Source organism: Macaca thibetana, chromosome 14 (genome assembly GCF_024542745.1).
Source record: "Macaca thibetana thibetana isolate TM-01 chromosome 14, ASM2454274v1, whole genome shotgun sequence".
Taxonomy (NCBI): domain Eukaryota; kingdom Metazoa; phylum Chordata; class Mammalia; order Primates; family Cercopithecidae; genus Macaca; species Macaca thibetana.
In genome coordinates, this window is record NC_065591.1 from 59,471,327 (window position 1) to 59,494,715 (window position 23,389).

Genomic DNA, 23,389 nt, shown 5'->3' on the forward strand with positions numbered 1-23,389 from the left:
GACTGCGTGTGGCGTGGGGCGGGGCGCGGTTGGTGCGCCTGAGAAGCGATGGCGGCGGTCTGAACTCACCTAACAGTGCCGCAACAAGCGGGCCCGGCCAGGTTCGGCGTTCCGTGAGTGAACAGTACGCATGGGCCAGAGGGCCTGGAGAGGCAGGCGCTTGGGAGGATGAGAGACTGGGAAAAGACAGTACCGGGTTTGGTTACTGTACTGGTTGTGAGGTGTTGGCAGGTGGTGAGGGTCCGGGTGTGAGTGGCTAAGATAAGAGAAGGAAGATGAGAGCTTACAGGTGAGTGGACAAATGAGGGGCTGTGAGAGGCTGGCTGCTTTCGGAGGTGCCAAGTTGAAGGGACTCCTGAACGCGGTTTACTAAGGCTGGGGCCACTGAGGGCTGAGTTGAAGGATACTCTGGGACTAGTGTGAGGGGGTAAGGCCTGCGCGAGGAGAGGGAGAGTCAAAGGCGCAGCTGGGAGCCTGCGGGGTGGCGGCAAATTGGTGAGGGAGTTAAAGGCGGGGCATGGATGGAGGGAATTAGGGCTGTGAGACTTGGATAAAGGTGAGAGGTTGATTCTGAGGCCTCCCTCGATGGACTGTCATGTTCAGTAAGAGCAATAGTTTAGGCGAAGTAGGGCAGCTTGGATGGAAGTGTTGTGCACCTGACTCCTCTGCTCCCATGGACTTTCCATATTCTGGAGGACAAGAAAATGAAGGTGTGTTGGGCAGTAGTACTATGGTAATGAAAATAATATTTGAGGCTCAGTCTTCAACAGAGTAATCACTGAAACTTCAGTTCCTTCGACTCCCTCCTCTGGACTGCATAGTTGAAGATGGGCCCTCTCATGAAGGGTTTTGCGCTGTGACAGCTTGTGTTTTCTCTCTACCTCCTTCTGGACAACCTTATTCGACTGCTGCTCCTTACCTGTGCTTAACTGTGGGTCTTTGATTGGACTGACCATATTCAGTTGCTAATTCTACTTTTATGGAGGTCATATGGTTTGCCCTATACAGCACTGTATTTAGGGTTCCGAACAGGGTGGCCTTGCTGTCCTTTCTTACAGTTGAATGTTTTAAAAAGCTAGCATATATTATATTTAAAATGTATGTTTGATGAGTTTTGACATGTGTAAACATCTGTGAAACCCATCATCACTCTCAAGATACTGAACATTTCAACCACCTGAAAATTCATCTCTTCATCTCCACACCCTGTAATTGGGTTCATCTTACTAGCATTCTTTTAGGTCCTCTTCTCCCCACCAACCCAAATGCACATGAAATTCTGGAAAGTTGTGTTGGCATTCAGTGATAACGGCCGCTTTCATAATACTAAATTTTCCTCTCTACTGCTAGTCTGTCATGGGGTTGGGACATCCTGATTCTTTCCACACTCAGGAAGAGTTAAGTCTTTCCTTAACTCTACATTGGACAGGGCGAAACCATTCCCCGAGAATTAGACAGCCTCAGTCCCCATTATTTTCCAGAGTCAGCTTCAGAGCCGACTCCTCTGTCCTGTGGTATATTCTCATTGCTTCTTTCTGGAGGACAAACAGGCCTCCATATTGGTAGAACACTTGGCAACTTGCCCAGACAGTCAGAACTTATAGTTCAGAGTTTAGAGTAGTGATTCCTAAACATTGGACCAAGGACCCTGTACATGATAAAATTATCATCTATCCAAGATGGAGGGAGAGAAACAAAGACAGCATGGTTAGTTATAAGATAAATTTATTATCAGAGATTATCATTCATATTCTTTTGGTGTTGAAGTGCTCTTTCATTGATGCAGTAATGGTAACAGTAGATGGTGGGTTAAAAAAAGATCTAATTTACGTAAATAAAAAGTGACAACCCAATTTTTAATTTAAAAAATTATTTCTATAGCTTTATGAACTTCAGAAATTTAAAGTGATGATGGTGTGGCTGTTGTATTAGGTTGAGGAAGCATACATTTTTACAATGGTTCTGTGTAACTTGACATCTGAACAACATTCATGCTTTACATAGGGATTTCAAATTTTATTATACTGATTTATATAGATACCTTGTAAAGTAGACAAAGACAGGAACTTTCATTTTATAGATGAGAAATTAAATTCAATAACCAGAGGTCATATAGGGATACAGTGGGAAAGCTGAACCCAGAATTTTATCTCGGAGAGAGAGACTTTGGTAAAGAAAATTTATAATAGACACTGAAGGTGATGTGGGAGGATTTTTTAATGATTTGTAATTGTTCAATTTCCAAAAGACAGAAAAGGGACTGTGAGGGTGACATAGGGATGAAGGTTATGGACATTGGAACAGGTATATATAATACCTGGATCACATCTTGATAGTGGATCATATCATGATAGTGATAGGATGAATCAAATCAAATATCAGATGGCTCTTAGGGACTGTCTAAATTCTTGGTTATAATGGAGAAAGCACTGGATTTGGTAAGCTTGTTGTTTGCTATACCAAACTCTGTTGAAATAGTAGTGCATTAAGTATAATGGATTTTGATTTGTGTCATATAGTGAGTGGTAGGTCTGAGAGGACGAAACATACACGAGGATGATAATGTAGAGATAGAAACATGTTTAGGGTACTGTGTTAATCATTTATTCCATGTCTGCTCTGTGCCAGACACTCTACTAAGTACTAGGAGAATGAATTCATTTATTCATTCAACAAATACTTCTTGAACACATAGTTTGTGCTTGTGATGCTCACATATTATGGGATAACAAGATGAATAAAACATGGTCATCTGAGCACTCAAGGGATTTTCAGTCTAGTTGGGAGAGTTAGACACATGAAAACATAATTTCAGTTTAGAGAGAGAATGTGAAATGTGAAAATATATCATAATAGGCCGGGCGTGGTGGCTCATGCCTGTAATTCTAGCACTTTGGGAGGCTGAGGCAGGCGGATCACTTGACCTCAGGAGTTTGAGAGCAACCTGGGCAACATTTTGAAACCCTGCCTCTACCAAAACAACAACAACAACAACAATAACAACAAAACCACCATGAAAAAAAACCCACCAAAAATTAGCCAGGTGTGGTTGCACATACTTGTGGTCCTGGCTACTTTGGAGGCTGAGGTGGGAGGATTGCTTGAGCCTGGGTGGCAGAGGTTGTAGTGAGATGAGGTCACGCCACTGCACTCCAGCCTGAGTGACAGAGTGAGGCCCCATCTCACCACCACAGGTATCTCGAAATTAACATGTCCAAAACAGAATTCATAGTCTTTGCCCCAAAAGGCCGCCTTTGCACTCATATCCCCATCTCAGTCCAGACAAGGACTACATTGTCATCTTTCATACTTCCTGCTCTTTTACTCCCTGCATTCAATCATTTGCTAAAATCTTAATACATTTCCCTCTGTGTTATCTCTCTTCTCTATATCTCCATTGCTACATCTTCACTGTTAAAGCTTTAGTTTAGCTCCCCCTCACCTCATGTGATTTTTTTAAAACAATTTTTTGTCTTAAAACTTGCTCTTTTCTAGTCCATCCCTAGAATGATTTTTCTGAAAATATACATCTGATCACCAAACTCCTCTGCTTAAAAACTTTTGGCTCTTTGTGTCCTGTAGGACAACATCCAAATTTCTTAATATGGCATCATTTAGCTTCAGCTCACCTCTCCAGTCTCATCTGTCACTCCCTAGTCTGTGTTCTAGTTTGAAGAAATTGTTCAGAGTTCCCTAAAACCGTGCTGCTTTTATGAGCCTTGAAATCTTTGTAGTAGCTGCTTCCTCTACTAGGAATGCCTTTTCTTCTCTGCCTAGCTAACTTTCCTTATCCTTTAGGATCTAGTTCAGTTTCACCTCCTTTTTGACATCTTTGTCAAGGTAGAGATAACTGTGTGTGACATGAGGATTCATTGCTGTAAAGAGGAGTCACTGTAGAATAGAGGTTCACTTTTGTGAATTAGATGGGCTGTGCTGGAGTCAGATGAGGAGATCCCTGCAAGAAGCAGAAGCGATACTGTGGGGAGGGAAGGGAATGAGTTGGGACCATACCCTGACATCCCATTTGTCTGAGGGATGGAAAAGCAGGGAAGGTATGTGTAAACTGAGCTGTAGTAAATTCCTAGTAGGTGGTGTTTTTGGTTTGTTTGTTTGTTTTTTCCTTTGTATTACTATGAGATTTTAATCAGGTCATTCACCTTTCAGTATTTAGGGTAACAGCCCATTCATCCTTCTTGCCTAGGAAGAGCCATCGTAAGGAGAGAGAAACCACAGAATTTTACTGACCTGTTCTTGGAAGATCATTTTGGTCTCTCCCTGTCCAACGTAGGTGTTGCAGGTATATCCCTTCCCCCAGTTCCCTCCTCTCTGCCTCTCCCAGTGCAAAGGTTCATAAGTGAGGCTGAGCCACTTCCTGCCCTGTATCTGCCGTTCTGAGGTTCGTTGTCACCCTTGCTGTGTGTGGCTGTAAGACTGTATTTTGGGCTGTAAGATGAGTGCTTGATTTTGGCCATTTTGGGTCTGAGAGATCAGCTCCTGCCCCTTTTTACTCTGTGGCTGAGCCTGAAGGTAAATCAGGAGAGTGGGGGGTTCTGCTGGTTTTTTTTTTTTTTTTTTTTTTTTCTGGACTTTGCTATGGGAGGAAAGGACACCATAAGAGGGTGGTGATTTTAACTTCTTCTTTATCTTGTTCTGAATGTTGCAGAGAGTCTAAGTGGGTGATAGGAATACCAAACTATGACTTTCTTTTAAGCTTTTGTTGTATGTGAACAGGGCCCAGTTTAAGTGTTGGCTTTTGGAATCTGAGATGCTGATTCCAACATCTTCTCTTGAGGTCTTTGAAATGGCATTGTAGAACTGGGGTGGGCAGGCGGGTGAGGAAGGGTCCTGGAGGCTAATCTTACTTGGTTCCATGAGCAGTGCCCTTTGTTGGTCAAGTGGTGGACCAATAATGGGCACCTCAGGTATATTGCAAGCTAGGAGCAGTTAATGTTCGGAATTAAATTCCAGAAGCTGGAGGCAGTTTAGTTTTGGATATGTTAAGACTTTACTGAGACTGAATGCTTGGCCTTTCTTCAGCTGACTGAGGTATGTATGGTAGGCGATAAGGATGGACACATCAGAGCAGGTTATATCTCTTCTCTTAGAGATATGGGCATCTAGGTCAAATAGGATCAGGAGAAGGAAGGAGGAAAGGGACATGTAATTTACAGGGTATCTTCTTTATGGTTGGAATGCTACCTAAGTTATTATATGATTTAATTTTTAAAACTAGCAGTAATTATTTCATTAGGAATTTATAGATGAGGAAGCTGAGGCTCAGATATGTGAAATGGTTTATTTAAGGTCACACAGCTGGAAAATGGTGGACTGAGATTCAAACCACTGAGGGACTCCAGAGTTCAGACTTTATCTACTACTCTGTGTTATTCTTGTTTGATTGTCCTTGTTTTCATTCTTCAAATGAGATACGATTGAGAAGAGTGTTCCATAAGCAGTAATACTCTTTTTCAGTGAGGCTGTTTGCAGGTGACAGATAGCTCAAGCTGGGTTTGGGAAGAATTTAATAAAGGGACTATATTTACAAACATATGGGTAGGGTTTAAGGAAACCAACAAGGGGATGGTGCAGTATCCCAGGGCTAATAACTGTAAGAAGGGCTAGCCATAGGGGAGAGTGCTTACCACTTTTCTCAACTGTTGACTTTTCCAGTCCATACCATAAATAGCTGGGTGGATGGATAAGTACTTGTTCCAGTGCATCCCTGCTGATGGCTACTAGTCTTTGTGGCTGTGTTGATGATTTATTAAGAAACCATGTATGAAAGACTGAGCAGTGCTTCTGTGGCTTTGCCACCTTCTCACCCATTTTCTTCTCTCCCACCCACAGTCTTCTAGGTGAGTGAGGGAGGGAAGGCGGGGTGGGGTTGGTGGTGGATTGAATGTTAGCTTCTCTCTTTCTTCATGTTCAGATTTGCGTGAAGTAGCACCCATCCTTTATTTATTACTCTATTCTTCCTTTCTCAGAGAAGGTGTCTTACCTATTTTTCTGAATATACCTGATTTTAATGTCATTTATCTCTATCTTATTTATTTATAAATTGTCCCTTTCTTCAGACTACTTCTCTCACTTAACAGATACCCTTATAACTCCCCATCCTACAGCAAAACCAAAATGCTTTTTCTTGACTCCCCTTACCACAACTTCTTTAAGCTATTGCCCCGGTTTTTTTTTTTTTTTTTTTTTTTTTTTTTTTTTTTTTGAGACGGAGTTTCACTCTTGTTGCCCAGGCTAGAGTGCAATGGCGTGATCTTGGCTCACCACAACCACTGCCTCCTGGGTTCAAGCGATTCTCCTGCCTCAGCCTCCCCAGTAGCTGGGATTACAGGTGTGCACCACCACACCCAGCTAATTTTGTATTTTTTAAATAGAGACGGAGTTTCACCATGTTGGTCAGTCTGGTCTCAAACTCCTGACCTCAAGTGATCTACCTGCCTTGGCCTCCCAAAGTGCTGGGATTACAGGCATGAGCCACTGTGCCCGGCCTGCCCTATTTTTATCCTTTCTCATTTCACTGAATTTCCTGAAAGTACATCTTACTTTTCGATTCCTATACTTTAACCAACTAATTTGACTAAGTTTGTAAAAAACTTGATTATGCCATTTTCAGTCTTCATTCTACTTGATCTTTCTATAGAACTATACACTATGGGCAACCTCCAGTTTCTTGAAACTTCCTTTCTTTGATGTCTAGATCATCATTTCTTGGATTTCTCCTTTTATTTCTGGCTACCTTCAAAGTCTTCTTTAAAGACTCCTCCTTTTTAACTTTCCTACATCCTGGTTTTCCCCAGGATTTTACCCTTACCTCCTTTATGATCTGCTGTTCTCCTTGCATAATTCCATCTACTTCCATAGTTTCATAGTTGCCTATAAGCTGCTAACTCTTGAATTTATATCTTTTGTCTTGATTTTATTCATTATCTCAAGTATGGTATTCCTGCTTGCTTTCTGGACATCATGAATATCCTGTAGATATCTCAAAACTTAACATACTCAAAACTGTACTCAACCTCTTTTCTAAAACACAGTTCCCCTTCTTACGTGTTTCTAGTCTGTTAATGGCTTTATCTTTTACTGAATCTCCTATACTTCCTATGAGAGTCTTCTCTCATTCCCCATTTATTTGCCAGGTCTTATTGCTTTTACTTTGCAGTTAATTTAAATCTGGAGGCAGATACTCTGCATTTGCATTTTAGTCCTGTCACTTACTAGCTGGGTATGTTGGGCAATTTATTTAACCTCCCTGGGGTTTGATTTCCTTATATGTAAAATGTGGATAATAATACTTAAATGAGTTTTTATGAGGTTTAAATTAGCTACTTCGTGTAGTGCTGGAATGGAGCCTGGCATGTAGTAAATATATGTTTGCTGTAATAATTATTAATTCAGCATTCACTTTTGCAGGCATATTTGAGTTCAGGCTCTATGTTTGCACTGGGATATCAAAGAAAAATGAATGATATTTTTATTTTGTCAAGGAACTTGCTATTGATTGGCAGAGGTGTTACTGGTATAAATAATTTCAGTATTGCATGGAACATATTAAGATAGAGTTGAATCTCAGATTTATCTTTCCTGATATTTCTCTTACTACCATAGTTGATGCCTTACTTTTTTATTTTCAAATGTACTATTGAAACAGCTTCTTATAAATTGTCCACTGCAATCCATCTCTCTTTGCTCCACCTTATACTGTTATCTGATATATTTTTGAAGGCCAATCTGATCTTATCATTTTCATGTTTAAAAACCTCCTTTGTTTCTAGGGTGTCAATAAGTAAAACCTAAACTCCTTAGCATAATATTTAGTGATATTTATAACCTTCACCCATATTTACTCTTCAACTAATGTTGTGCTTCTCTTCTCTGAATAGTCTGTGATTAAGGCACACTAAATTTGCAACTGTTCTTTGAATTTGTCATGTTCTTTCACAGTACCATAGTTTTGTACATAATGTTTTTAATATGAAGAAAACCTTTTCTTCTGCTCTCTACTTAATTAGTATCTCATTATAAGTTCAATATTAACTGTGTGGGACCCTCTAATAGCACCCCAGGCAGAGTTAGTTGCTTTCCTTCATGCCCCCTGACACTTTTTATAAATACCTTTATTTACAATATTTGTTGGATTTACGTTTATGCTACCTCAACTGTTTTTATCCATCTTTGTTATTTCCAGTGCTTACTTAGAACAGTGACCAGTATTTTATCCATATGGAGGTACATTGAGTTAATCAATGAGTAAGTCCTACCTGCTCTTTAGGACTGGCCCCTCCCTTTGTAAGACTCACCTATTCTATAGAAATTTTCCTTAAACATAGTTGCTACCTTCCTTTAGTTGTGAGCTGGAAATTGTGTGAGAGAGTATCTGGGTGAAGGGAGATGTTGTTAATATAACCTTAGGGAAAAATGTGGGGCTGGTGCCAGGTCTCTGGATTCCTTCAGCCTTTGTTGAGTATAAAGAGGAAGGACAACTGAACCACCCCTTTCCTCTCCAGGTTTTACGCTTGTGAGAGACAGTACTGATGAGGGTGTGGTGGCTGTAAAGGAGAAGGAACCATAGTTCCTTGCAATAGCTACTTGGTGCTTTTTTCCTTTTTCTTGTGAGGATATCTTAACATTTTCTTGGGAGTGAGTTTTGGATGTGTCTGGCAGCAGTGGAGATGGGAATGTGTCTGTCTTCCTTAGTGGAAGGGAAACAGCTCTGCTGTATTGGTTGGCTCTGAATTCTTCCTCTTAAGAGTATTCAGTCAGTTAAGGGTCTATTTGCTCATCTCCCATGGGTCACTGGGTAGGTTTCTAGGGAAGCACCTGTGATAGACAGAAAGACATTTCTTCTTCAGTAGTCCCAGAGGGCTAGAGTCAGATCAAGGCCGGATTTCTTGATTGGTTGTTCATTCATTCATTCATTCATTCACTCACTCATTTACTTCAGCATTTATACATTCAACAAATATTTATTGAGTCCCTAGGCCCTGGGGATACAACAGACACAATAAGATAAACCCTGCCCTCCAAGAAGCTACCTAATGTGTGGAAGATAGACAAATAAATAAATCATTTCCGAGAGTGAAACTGCTAAGAAGAAAGGATTAGGAAGCTAGAGAGTGAAGGTGAGAAGATGTGCTATTTAGATAGAATTGTTAAGCAGGGCCTCTCTGGGGAGATAACATTTGAAAACAAACAAACAAACAAACAAAAAAATGAGCAATGACAGCAATGTGAAGAGCAGGAGAAGGACATTCTAGTCTAGGCAGAGGGAACAAAAAGTATTCAAGAAGGCCTGTGTCACTAAAGTGTGAGTGAGAAGGAGACTGGTAGGAAGTTATACAGATTACATTATTTAGGCTCCTGTAGGCCAAGATAAGGAATTTGAACTATTATAGTGTGTTAGGAAATTATTGGAGAGTATTCAACAGAGGACAGGTCATATAATTTAGGTTTTAAAAATATCACTCTGGTTGTTGTGATAACTCTCAGGAGGATAATAAAGGAATCATGGAGGCCAGATTGGAAGCTACTGCAATAGTGAGACCTATTTTGAAGGTAGAGATGATAGGGTTTGCTGATGAACTGGATATTGGAAGTAAAGAAAAGAAAAAAGAAGGATAATGTGCACGTTTTCAGCTTGAGCATTTAGGTGAATTTTGGTATCATTTTCTTTTGAGATGGAGAAAGTTGAAGGAGTAACAGGTTTGGTGGTAGAAATCTGAGTTCTGTTTTAGACATGTCAGTTGCTGACTGTGTGTGTGCGCGTGTGCGTGCGTGTGTGTATATAGGTGTGTGGAGTTTTCAGTGGGGTGGTGGGTCTGAGTTCTGGAAAGTGAGCTTCTATTTATCCCTTCCATTATCTCTTCTCTGAATTAGATTTAGAAATCTGGACTGGCCAGTGACCTCATGGCTTGCCATTCCAGCCTGGTATAACCTCTGGCTCCATGGGCAGCTACTGGCTCCTACAGACCGGATGAAGCAGACTGGAGACGCAAGTGGAGAAAACCTCCAGCTGGCAAATCCTCAAAGTACAGGCCTCTGGCTGCCAGTCCTGCCCAGCCTGCCTCATGGAGAGGATGAATTGGCTGAGCAGACTGGCCTCCCGGGGCCCTGGGCACCGTATACCTCAAGGGGCCAATCTTCAAACCCCAGTCATGGCTGACCCTGAGACCTGCCTCATGGTCTTCAAGAATCACTGGTCCCAGGTAGGAGACTGTATGGCACAGGGCTTCGTCTGCTGACCACCTGAGTTCTCCCAACCTTCTGTATTCTCCTCATCCCATTTAGTCACCTTATCAACTTAGATTCCTTCCATCTTCTGTCCTTTTTCTCTAGGTGGTGCGAATCCTGGAGCGGCAAGGCCCTCGGGCAGCTCCTGGGGGTGCAGATGATCTCAGTGCTGTGCGCAACCACACTTACCAGATGTTGACACTGCTGGCAGAGGATCGTGCAGTTCCTTCGACCCCCACAGGCCCTGGCCCCCTGCTGGAGTTTGCTCTGCACGAGGATCTGCTGACCCGTGTGTTGACATGGCAGCTGCAATGGGATGAGCTTGGGGATGGGGTCGAGGAACGGCGGGCTGAGCAACTGAAACTATTCGAGATGTTAGTGAGCGAAGCTCGCCAGCCACTGTTGCGGCATGGTCCAGTTCGTGAGGCTCTGCTCACTCTGCTGGATGCCTGTGGCCGCCCTGTGCCCAGTAGTCCAGCACTGGATGAAGGCTTGGTGCTACTTCTCAGCCAGCTGTGTGTTTGTGTGGCCCAGGAGCCTTCATTGCTCGAGTTCTTCCTGCAGCCACCTCCTGAGCCTGGAGCTGCTCCCCGTCTTCTTCTCTTTTCTCGCCTTGTCCCTTTTGTGCATCGAGAGGGCACCTTGGGCCAGCAGGCCCGTGATGCCCTACTTCTTCTCATGGCTTTGTCAGCTGGGAGCCCCACTGTGGGCCGCTACATCGCGGATCACTCTTACTTCTGCCCGGTTAGCACCCCCTGGCATGGAGGGTAGGGTATGGCATGTAGATACTGGACAGCACCTTCCTATCCAGGAGAGGGGGAGAGGCTATGTACCAGGGCCCGTTCCTCTAGGAAATAGTTCCTGGATTTGAAAGCAGCCCCCTGGAGTTGTAGTGGGGATGAGTCATGGGCTTAGATGGATAGGGCAGATACTAAGGCTCTTCGTAGGCTCGTGAATTCTAGGTGAGTTTCCAGCACATTGGGTTAGCCAAATGCTTGCTTTGGTAATAACTTATACCCCTATTCCCATCAAAAGTCTGGATTAATAGCTCCCCTATTCCACTTTCTATATTTTATAAATATATTTTATATATGAGCCTTTGGTAACTTCTCATAGGTGCTGGCCACAGGGCTCAGTGCCCTGTACTCATCACTGCCTCGAAAGATTGAGGTTCCAGGGGATGATTGGCACTGTCTGCGACGGGAAGACTGGCTGGGAGTGCCAGCCCTTGCACTCTTCATGAGTTCCCTAGAGTTCTGCAATGCAGTAATTCAGGTAGGACTGGAGTTTCCTGGAAGTCTGGCCCTTGATCATTCTTGGGAGATGAGGTAGGAAGGGATATATTCCCTGGAGTTCTGTCATTTTTCCATCTTGGAAGTAGGGTGCCTCTCTATAGTGCACTGTTCTACTCCCTTCCAGGCAGTGGTTGCTTCATAACCCTCCCGGTTCTCTCTTACACTCCTACAGGTGGCTCACCCCCTGGTGCAGAAGCAGTTGGTTGATTATATCCATAATGGGTTCCTGGTGCCTGTCATGGGTCCTGCCTTGCACAAGGTGAGAGTCCTGGGTGGCAAGGCAGATAAGGGGCTAAGCTGCAGTGGTAACTTCAGTGCCAGGACTAATGTAGGAGGTGGTGGGTAGAGTACTCCTCCCTTTTCCCCTGTCTGCTCCTGATTTGTCTTAGAATCCAGGGAGCATGGCCCTGTATGTGCAGGGAAGCTGTACATTTCCAGACTTTCCCTTCTTTTTGTCCAGACCTCTGTGGAGGAGATGATCGCCAGTACCGCCTATCTGGAACTTTTCCTACGGAGTATCTCAGAGCCTGCTTTGCTCCGTACCTTCCTGCGATTCCTGTTGTTGCACCGGCATGACACCCACACCATCCTCGACACCCTCGTTGCCCGTATTGGCAGCAACTCCCGGGTATGGCCCTTACCCCTGTCCTGGCTTACCTGGATGAGCCATCTTCTCTCTCTGACCTTTGTTCTGGGAGGGTATTCCTGCCCTTTTACCTTTATCTCCAGCAGTCACCTCAAAATTAAGTGGCATTAACTTTCCAGCATTAAACTTTTAACCATTTCGGGTACATATTTTAATCTATTCCCCTGCTTTTATAATAGATGAATCTAGAACACAGTCACCTTTTCTGGATGACTTTGGCTGTTCATCATGACTATAGGTTTTGCTACTGTACTGTGTTTGTAATGTAGTATTGGCCTGAGTTCTCTTAAACTGTTTGTCACTCTGTGGCCTGCTATGGGTGACTTGAGAGCACTTTAGGTTGTGTGTCTGCTTTGATAGATGATCCAGGTGCTACTGATATGCTTACCTTCTTTCTTCTTTGGATTTGCTGCTTTTGAACTATTACTTGGAGCACTCATCCACCCATCTATCTACTTTCGCTCCTTCTTTCTAAACATTTTTATTGAACATTCACTGTGTGCCATACTGTTTGCTGGTACTGGAGATACAATGATAAATAAGGTAGACATTGTTGCTGCTGACTTCCTGAAGCTTACTTTGTAGAGAAGACAGACAAGCAAACACATTAATAAGTTGTGGTCAGGGTTATGAAAAACCTGCTTAGAAATAATAGGGTGGTCAAGGAAGACCTCTCTGAAGAGACATAAAGATTATAAAGGAGTTAACGTACTGATCAAATAGAAGAACAGAAAAACAAAGGGAACAGCATGCAAAGGACATCAAATGGGGGAAGGGCTTAACATGTTTGAGGAAATGAAAGACTAGAGGTGTAGTGAGCAAGGGGAAGAAAGGAATGAGATAAAAATAGAGGAGAAAAATTCAGATCATGCATGACCTGGAAGATCATGGCAAGAACTTTGGATATTAACAAATAGAAATATATATAACATGGGAGTGGATAGATTCCAAGTTATAAAGACTTAAGCCTTTCTAGGAGAATAAAGCATTAATTTTGCCATGGACTTCATGGCATTTATTTTGCCTCTGGGACCATTTTTGCTTCCTTTTTTTATTATAAGTTAAAGTTCCCTGGATCCATGTGATTAAAATAGAAGTTCTTTCATCACTAAGGGCTCTGGAAAACTTCGAGATAATGAGGTACTTGGTAGTAGAGTTCCAGGTCAGTTTCCTGGATAGCTGTGTTTTGTATAGGTGCAGTTTCTGAAGCTAAGTTAGGGTGTATAAGAAATATTCCAGACTGATTGATTAAACCAGTGTTTACAAACCAAGTGTATACTTTAGAAACATCTATGAATCTTTGAAGATGGCAACTAATAACTACAACAGCTTCTGAGCTGTACCTCAGATTTCTTGAATCTTTGGGAGTAGGCTCAGGGCATGTGTATTTTTAAAATTTTCCAAAAAGTAATCATGATAGATGCCTTGGGTTAAGATTTATTGGAACCAATAGGGAATAGGTATTAAAGCTTTAATTTTACAAAGATACCAGAAGTATTTTTTTTCCCTCATTATGCTGAAATTAGGCCATGATTGGCCTCAGATTTTCCTGTTCATGTTTAGAGACAGTTGATTTTCTTTTTGAGGTTTTATCTGTTGTTTCTATCCATCTTCCTTTTGTCTTAACTTATCCTAATTTTGATTCTTACTCGCTATCTTTCATTTATTTTTAGTAGTTGTTTCTATTAGGCTCCCATTTGGTCCCCTGGTCTTAGGAGCCTTACATGTTCTTGGGATGTTTCTTCTTGGTTCCTGGTTCTTGGAGGAACAGATCTCTTCTAATTTCAGGATGCCCATGTTGAACATGCAGATGCTTTCCTTTCCACTGTGGTCCTTTCAAGCTTGATTCTTTGGCTTGACTTTGTAACTTATATAGCCTGTGTGCCTTGATAGAGTGACTAATTTTGGCTAACCAGCCTGTGTTTATTTCCTATTGCTGTCATAACCAATTATCAAACCTAATGCTTAAAACAGATTTATTGTCTTACAGTTTTGTAGGTCATACGTATGACATGGATCTTGCCAGGCTAAAATCAAAATTTGGGGGGATGGGATCTGTGTCTGATCCCATCCTGAGACCCGATCTCCTTTCAGGAGGCCGTAGGGGAGGATCCATTTCCTTACTTATTTCTATTGGCAGAATTAATTTTCTAGCAGCTGTGGGATTGAGATCTCTGTTTTCTTGCTGGTTGACAACTGAAGAACATTCTCAGCCTGTAGAGCAACCAGATTCCTTGGCTCATGGCCCCCTTTCATCCATAGATAATAGATACCTGTGGATCTCTATTATCTGTGGATACCTAGGATAATCTCATCTCAAATTCCATAATCTTAATCACATTTGCGAAGTTGTCTCTGCCACATAAGGTGAAATATTTTTAGGGTCTGGAGATTAGGATGTGGACATCTTTGAGGGACCACTTTTCTATCTACTTACTACTTTTCAGTGAGTCTGAATTTTTTCATTGCTAGCTAAAGTGGTCATTTAGGATAGCCTTCTGAACATCCATGCTGTTCAAAATGTGAACTGCTATCATGTGTTTTTCTTGTTGTGTGGTTGACTTTTAATTCTCTCATGGTCATTTAGCAAATAATGAATGCCTAAACTGTTCAGGTAGCGCCCTAGACCAAGACCCATTTGTTATCTTCAGGGAGCTCAAGGTTTCTGACACACTTGCTATAAGGGAAGCTTAGAGATAGTGCTAGGAAGATTCAGAGAAGTGAGGGAGAGGTTACATTTGTGTTTTCTTTGCCTAGTCAGAGATGAACTAACCTTCTTCCTTTTCTAAAATTAAAGGTTTCCTTTAATCTTGACCCACCTACTTTTTCCTTTTCCTGTCAGCTGCCCTTGAGTTGTTCTTCATCCTGCCTTCTGAGAGATACACTAGTGTTAGAGAGGTGACTCAGACTTCATATTTGCAGCCCCACCTACTTCCCAGTTGGGAATCTTCCGGGTTCCCTCTAGTTTCTTATTGGTAGGCATTCAGTTACTGTGTTGCTACAGTCCCTTCTGGCAGGCATTCACTTAATTACCATGTTTCTGTTGTCCTGTTAGTCATTCACTCAATCACAGTATTTCTTAGAGTCTCTTCTCATGGACTTTCATTCAAGTGTTGCTGGAGTCTCTGCTGACCAGGTATTTGTAGCTAGAGAGTCTGTAGAAGTCCATTGGGTCTGAGATGCTTCATTTGTATGAACAGTAAAGTCTTGCTCACAAAGATCTTGTGATCATCTAGCTAATACTTGAATGACTTATGTGCTATGCGTGGTGCATGGGCCTCTAGGAGTTCCTCTAGGAGTGGTTGGTTGGCCAACTTGGGGTTGGGGGGTTCCCATTTGGTGAATGGCTTGGAGGGCAGAGAGCTCTTATGGTGACTCCCTTCCTCCCCTCCACTCCCCCACCCAGCTCTGCATGGTGTCTCTGAGTCTCTTCAGGACCCTCCTGAACCTCAGCTGTGAGGATGTCCTGCTGCAGCTGGTTCTCAGGTATCTGTTGGGGCAGGGCTGAGGGATGGCTGACCCTGAAGCCTCAGAGTCTTGTGCATTGCTGGGGCAATGGGCTGTATTGGGGTTGCTCATGAGTTTCCACTTAGAGCCTGGCTTAACCATACGGTTTCATTGGCCTGATGTTCTTCTAGGCCCTGTCCTTCCTTCCTGATCTACCCTGTGTCCCCTTTGTGTTGTCTTTCTCAGGTATCTTGTTCCATGTAACCACGTTATGCTGAGCCAGAAGCCAGCTGTGCGTGATGTAGACCTATATGGACGAGCAGCTGACAAGTTTCTCTCCCTAATCCCTCGCTGTTGTCGGCACCACGCCCCCAGCCCACCTCGTCCAGAGCATGCCTCATGGGCACGAGGTGGGCCTAGCAGAGAGACAGGGAGAAGGGAGGACATCACGGGTATGGCCTGGGTTCTGGGGGAGCGTAACAAGGATGGGCTGGGGTGAGGGGAGGAAGATGGCCATGAATGACATTCTGTCTTTGGGGAGGTTGATGAGGGTGTCTTGCAGGGAGGATCCTTAACACTCACCAAAGAAAATTAGAGTGGGACTTCTGGGCAAAGCTATTCTTGTTCTTCTCTCTAGTCGTATACTCTTCCTGTTTCCATTGTTTCTTCAGTGGTGATGGTGGTGAGTGGGAGTGGTGGATGAGGATAAGGTTAATTAGGAGGTTGGAGAGTTAGCTGTCTGAATAGGTTCAGTGTTTCTGCCTTCTTATTGTCTTCTTTCTTAGTCTCTCGAGGTGTCTTATCTCTCCTCCTGAACCTATGTCTCCTTGATTTCTCTTATATTTTTTCCCTTTGCAGGTCCTGGAAGCCCAAGTGTGGACTCCTCTTCTGTGGTGACAGTACCCCGGCCCTCCACACCATCTCGTCTGGCTCTCTTCCTGCGGCAGCAGAGCCTGGGTGGCTCTGAGTCTCCAGGCCCAGCCCCTTGCTCACCAGGGCTTTCTGCATCCCCAGCCTCCAGCCCTGGCCGATGGCCTACCCCTGCAGAGGAGCCTGGAGAGCTGGAAGACAATTACCTGGAGTATCTGCGTGAGGCACGTCGTGGTGTGGATCGCTGTGTCCGAGCCTGTCGTACCTGGTCTGCCCCCTATGATGGCGAGCGGCCCTCTCCTGAGCCCAGTCCTTTTGGCTCCCGGACTAAGAAACGCAGCCTACTGCCTGAGGAGGACAGGAACAATGTGGGGGAAGGGGAGAAGGAAGAGCTGGGGAGTAGGGGGCTGGCTGGGGGTGCAGGGGAGGGCCCTGGTCACCTGCCCCCTCTCCAGCTCAATGGAGTGCCAGGATCATGGCCTGAGGGGGCCAAGAAGGTTCGTCTGGTGCCAAAGGAGGGAGTTGGGGAACTGCTAGAGGGCACCTCCGAGGGCATGGCAGGACTGGAGGGCTTTGGGCAGGAGCTCCGGGAGCTAGAGGTGGCATTGAGCAATGGGGGAACTGGCTCAGAGTCCCCCTTAGAACCTCCACTGCCCCTTGAGGAGGAGGAGGCCTATGAGAGCTTCACCTGTCCCCCTGAGCCCCCTGGACCCTTCCTCAGCAGCCCTTTGCGGACTCTCAACCAACTGCCAAGCCAGCCCTTCACTGGTAAGCTACTTAGCCTAGGCCTTCCCTTCTGTGTACTCTTTGCATGTTCTCGACATGTTTGTGCTGGTTTCTTGGACCTCTTGGCCATGTCATTTCTGTGTACTTGCCTAGTCCCTTATCCATCCTGCTTGCATCACTTCCAGATACATGTCATGTCATACTTGTGTCCCTGTGTCTGTCTGTATGTCTTCCATGCTTGTGCTGGTTTGAGTATTGACTTATATCTGAGCCTTGTATGTCTGTCCTATGTGCATGTTCCTCCTCTTTCCTTAGTCTGGCCATTTCCTGTGATTTGTAATTAGGATATTCTGTGTTTGGTGTTTCCTGGTGAATCACAACAATATTTCTGAACCATATGGAAGATATATGTGCTGTCCTGTATGGAGAGGCACCTGTAAACACTCTCTATGCCATTCCCTCCAGTGTGTCTGGGTATTCGGTTTTCTGTCAGCTCTCCTGGGGCCTAGGGTTAACCTTCTGGTATTTTTCTCCCTACTCAGCTCCTTCCTCCCCATCTCTTTAAAGAAGAACTTGATTTCAAGTTTTTCCCGTTCACTTCCTTGTACCTTCTTGGTTACCATGACTATCTACTAGCACTAAGACTGTCTTAAGCAGATGGGGTGCAGTCTCTTCGAAGGCAAATGACAAAACGTGGCCCTGAGCTCCCTGGTGGAGTTCATTTGGACTCTCAAGGATGCCCTGGAGCTAGACTTGATCTGAGTGGTTGGACTAACTCCTCTTTGTTTTTGTATGAGAGCCAGCTTGCCCCGCCATTCCAAACCTCAGGCCAGGAAAACCAGAAAACCAAACAAAAAACAAACCCACCTCTGAGAAATAATGGCTAAGGCTAAGATCACAGGCCTTGGATTATGCATACCTTACGTTTCCATCTCTGCTATAGATGCATATAAATCATTTACTACAATTATGGCACATTGTGAGAACTCAGCAAGTGGTAGCTTTTCACTAGGATCTCTGGGTGCATAGCAGATTTAAGTTGACTAAGGCAAACACTCATCTTCCAGTTGTTCATAGGTTCATAGTCAGATTGTCATGCCTTGATAAGTTCATGTCCTGACTGGGCCTGGGAGATGCTGGCCATCCTGCTCATATAGCACCAGGGCTTCTGCCATGGAGTTGTGCCAATTCCCTCTTGCCTCCTACAAAAAATCTGTCTTTCCATTTATTTAGCCTCTGCTCTGTTCCTTTCAGCTCAGTACCACCAGGCGGTAACGTGCAGGTTTTACCACACTCTTGAAGTATTAGTTGAAGCTTTTGTCTTGTTTTCCTTTGGTAAACTTATCTGAGCTTTTCGGATTTTTTTTTTTTTTTTGGGCAAGAAAATTCCAGGAAATGAAAGGAATAGGACAAAATTATGGGGTATCTTAAGACTCTGTTAAGCTAGAGTTGTTTTGAAGCTAATGTTAGACATGTGCCCCTGGAGTGAAAAATGTTTTAGGATCTTTTTCAGGATTCACTCCATCCTGCCCTCCATCATTCTTCTGTCTCAATTCATAGTACAGTTCTTAGATATACTCCCTTTCGCCAAAAAAATCACTGATCAGAAGGACTTGATGGCTATAGAGGCCTACTGCTGGTGATCTGGCTTAGCTGAGGTCAGTTTTCCCAGTGGATAATACTGATCCTTTCCCTTCCCTTCTCTCCCACCAAAGGGTCTGTCCTCAGTCAGTTTCTCTGCCCCTGCACTAAGCTATCCTTTTACTACATATTCTGTTCCACCTTCTTGGTTCCCAGCTTCTGAAAGACAAAACTGATGTCTTCTCTGGTCCTCCAAAGATTTTTTTTCCCTAACTTTAAATTGGCTCACATAGTTACTTTGTCTTTGCAACACCGTCTTCTAGCTTTCTTTCTGAGCAGGTTTAGTGTTATCCTCCGTTTTTTGTGGAACCTATTTCTTTTTGGACCTAGTTACTTTATCAACCTATTTGTTCTTCTGTTGTGCCTCTTGGGTGAGTCTTTTATAAAAACAGAGTATGTAATTGTATCTACGATTGTAATTGAACACTTAAAATTTGCCATATCTGAGGCTAAATGCTTTATATTGATAACTATTCATCACCTTATGAGGTAGGTATATTTTCCTATTTTACGAACTAGGAAATAAGGCTTGGAAAGTTTTGACCTGTCCAAACTAGTAAAGGGCAAAGCCAATGAAACCAGATCTCTCAGACTTCAGAGCCTAAGATCTGGCTCGTCAGCTTGAATGTGTGTAAAGCTGGCATCTGGAATCTTGTGGGTCCATATGGTGTCTGCCATCTTATTTCCTCCAGAATAGGTGGCCACAGGATATTTAAACATACCCAGAGGCTGACATACAAAAAATTTTCATCTGGTGGGGTCTTTTGTTTTGGGGAGGAATGCGTGTGACGTGCATTGTGTTCAGGCCTTGTATCCTTGTGCCCACCTCCCCCCCAACCCAGGCCCCTTCATGGCTGTGCTCTTTGCCAAACTCGAGAACATGCTGCAGAACTCCGTCTATGTCAACTTCCTGCTGACGGGGCTGGTGGCCCAGCTGGCCTGTCACCCCCAGCCCCTGCTCCGCTCTTTCCTGCTCAACACCAACATGGTCTTCCAGCCCAGTGTCAAGTCCCTGCTGCAGGTGTGCGATGCATGCATGCGTGGGTGCGTCCAGGCTCCATGGTGGGCCTGGCCCGCAGCTGGAGTGACCGTGGGTGGGCTGGGAACAGGTCCAGTGGGACTAGAAAGGACTGTATCAGTCTAGAGGTGCTCAGAAATGTCATGAAGGTGTGCTTCATAGGTGCTGGGCTCTGTGAAGAATAAGATTGAGAACTTTGCGGCTTCCCAGGAGGACTTCCCAGCACTGCTATCCAAAGCCAAGAAGTACCTCATTGCCCGTGGCAAGTTGGACTGGGCTGAGGGCCCTGCAGCAGGACCTGCCCCGCGCCGTTCTGATCCCCTAGGTGAGGCCTATCCCACCACACCTGTACCTGCCCTCCCTAAATAGCCTATTAACCCAGGTTAATTGAGCTCTTATTAAGAGTGAAATGTTGTGCCAAGACCTGGTGAGTTACAGAAAATTGAGTCTTCATGTTTGTTTTCAGGCTTCTGGTCAGAGGATAGAACATAGTTCTATCTATTAAGAGCCAGATGAGAAGTTCTAGCAAAAACTACTCTAGAATTTGGGGACAAGAAAGAGGACAGAGTAGTCTCTAGGTTGCGATATTATTACAGCTTTGTAAAGGACATGACATTTGACATGGGCCTTGAGAGCTGGGTAGGACTTAAGTAGGCAAAGGAGTGGGGAATCTTTTTTTTTCAGGAGAGATCCTGGACTGTTTAGTTGGAGTAGGGGATTTAAAAGATGGTGGAATAGTTGGTAGTAAGGCTAGAGAGATTTGGCTGGAGCTCAATTTCTCAGAGTAGAAGTTGGGATGTTTTAGGCAGTGAAAAACCACTGGAAGTTCTAAATCTGGAAGTGGAGAGATTACTATGTTAGCTCAGATGAAGTCAAGCTAGGAGAAAAGAGTCAGGAAGCATCAGGAGGCTTCTGCCATATGTAGATGTTACCAGGGAGGCTTGAATTAGAATAGTGGACATGGAAGGGAAGCATTTAATGAGGCAGAAATGAGAAGGAAGTGTTGGTAGAGTTTGGTGAGTGGTGTAAGGAAGGAGGAAGAATTAAATGTGGTTATGAAGTTTTAAATCTAGACTTTTCGCTTAACAAGTATCTTGAACATTTGCCATGTGTGCCGGGCATTGTCTTTGGTACAGGGAATTCAGGGAGGTACAAGATGTAATTTCTGCCTTCAAAGAATGTACAATCTGGAAGTGACTAGAGGAATGTAATACCAGAAGTAGGAAGGTCCTAAAGGTGTTGGGAGTAATGGGATCTAGAACAATAGAAAAGGATTAACTTTGGACAGGAAAAGGCTTTTTGTTTTTCTCCCTTTGAGGAAAATGAGCAGAGAGCAAGAAGGAACTGACAGGTGCCAGTGTAGTTGTGAAGTATAGAGGAGAAAGGGATTTCACATCATTCTTTATTTACTAATCAAAGTAGAAGGCAAAATGATACGCTGAAAGCAGAGGTGGAGGCTTAATGAGAAAAGTGTACGGGTTGGGAAGAGAGTACCACAAAAGTTACTGCACAGCTGTGAAGTCTCAGGTAAAGTTCTTTTGCATGATTTCTTCATGGTCTAGTATTGTAAATATTTCTTCCTTCTACAGTTCTGGTGCTGGGGTCACTGTAGAGGGGCCAGGTAGACAAGGTAGACAAGACACAGTCTAAGCCCTTAAGCTCACAGGTTAGTGTGTGAGGTAGAAGACATAGAAATAAATTAAGTATGTTGAGTTAAGGGAAGTAAAATTGGGATTCAGTGGAAGACAAATCAAGAGGAGGCTTCCTAGAGAAGTGGGGATTATAAAATTTCACCTAGAATGATGAAAAAATTAGGGAGAAGAAAATTTAGGCAGAGAGAGCTACAGGTGCATGAAAAGTGCCTGGAGGGTTCCAGGGTGATAGATGTGGATGCAAAAGCAAGATGGGGTGTGGAGAGTTTGACAAGAAATTGTAGGAGTGTGAGCCTGATTGTGAAGGACTCTGAATGCCAAATTTAATAGATCGGTATAGTATTTCTGTAGCCAGTATTAGATGTAGGAAATGGGAATTGTTATTAGAATCTAGGCCTTTATAGTAGATATGGATCCAGACCCAGAAATCTAGGCAGAATGTTAGAGGCAAGAGGACATTGTTTTGAATGGCTCACTTGAGTCTAAGCTGACTTGAAATTGACTGCAACCAGTGGGAGAGAGGCTTTGGTGCAGGACAGGGACTGGTGAATGGTGAAGTGGTGAATGGTGAAGAGCAGATTTTGGAGGGACAGTAGAGTATGACAGAAGTGAAATTGTCACTGAACTATAATTGCATATATAGCCCCTGTGGGTATTGTAGGAGCAGAGGATGTGGATTGGGTGTTACAGATAAGCTGGGAAAGAGGTGGTTGACTGGTTCGGAAGGGTGATGGGAAGCATGAAATCAGGGCATGCTGTAGACAGAGGAGAAATAGCTTGGTGGTGGTAGATTAGTGATTGGAAAGAGGAGAATTCATCAGGGTCAGAGGGCATGGAGAAGGAATGATCTTAACTGGGAATGAAGTGGCTAAAGTGTTGATTGGTTAAAGACTGAGAAGGATGGTTGGCTGGGTGGGGAGGCTGGATAGAGGGAAAAAGGCTGGGCAGGTAGTATTTTTGGTGTTAGAGTGAGAAAGAACTCCTCACTCTAGTCCTCAGAGTCAACTTCAGGGATGGGACAGGAAATGGTACCTGAGGTTCATTTCTGGTCCATTTTGTCCTTTTTTCCATTTCCTCAGAACCCTAAAGGAGAAGTCCAAGAACCTAGGGGGTGGGGGAATCTCCCCTCTCAGTCCAAGGGAGGTTCCTTGATCCCAGCACCTTCATGATACCCCTGTTTATTCCCAGTGAAGAGCCGGAGGCCATCCTTGGGGGAGTTACTCCTGCGGCATGCACACAGTCCAACCAGGGCCCGGCAGACGGCACAATTGGTCCTTCAGCCTGGGCGAGACGGAGCAGGACTTGGCCTAAGTGGGGGCTCCCCTGGGGCTTCAACTCCAGTTCTACCTGCCCGGGGCGGGGCCCCTGAACGCCAAGGTGAGGCTCTTCGAGTCAAGAATGCTGTCTACTGTGCAGTCATTTTCCCTGAATTTCTCAAGGAGTTGGCTGCCATCTCCCAGGCTCATGCCGTCACCTCACCTTTCTTGTTGGAGACTTCAGAGGAAGGATCTGGCCCTCTCATCTCAGGCTATGGGCCCCTCAATCCTTAACTTTCTTCCATGGACAATCAGGGCCATGGGTGGCCTGGGCCCGGGCTGGGGCTAGGGCACAGGCTCCTTTTTATGTTTCGAGGCAGTGGCAAAAGGACTTTTTAATTTATTTCAGATGAATGTTTTATGGAGAACTTGTTGCAATATGTATAAAAGGGAAATCTCTATTCTGTGCTCATTTTTCTTTCCCATTCTTTTTCTGTGGGGCTGGGGCCCCAGAAAAGGTTGTATATAGTGGGGGAGGTGGTCAGGAGTATTTTCTCTTTGGTGAGGACATTGCTGCCAAGGTTTCAAGGTACCCC

The 23,389-nt window shown here is 44.2% G+C and overlaps 1 protein-coding gene across 2 annotated transcripts; it reads left to right on the top strand.

Annotated features, from left to right (window-relative positions):
- Positions 1 to 23,254, top strand: FHIP1B (FHF complex subunit HOOK interacting protein 1B). 2 transcript variants are annotated; one of them, XM_050756111.1, is made up of 12 exons: positions 1 to 124; positions 9,889 to 10,217; positions 10,348 to 10,986; positions 11,359 to 11,517; positions 11,710 to 11,796; positions 11,998 to 12,165; positions 15,590 to 15,669; positions 15,877 to 16,082; positions 16,489 to 17,268; positions 19,710 to 19,888; positions 20,048 to 20,210; positions 22,726 to 23,254. In XM_050756111.1, the coding sequence occupies exons 2-12, from the start codon at positions 10,080 to 10,082 to the stop codon at positions 23,085 to 23,087; spliced, it is 2,961 nt and encodes a 986-aa protein (XP_050612068.1). In that variant the 5' UTR covers positions 1 to 124; positions 9,889 to 10,079; the 3' UTR covers positions 23,088 to 23,254. The 2 variants fall into 2 exon arrangements, with proteins under 2 accessions (XP_050612068.1, XP_050612069.1); XM_050756112.1 differs by having other exon boundaries at positions 15,877 to 16,040.
- Positions 23,255 to 23,389: the final 135 nt, after the last annotated feature.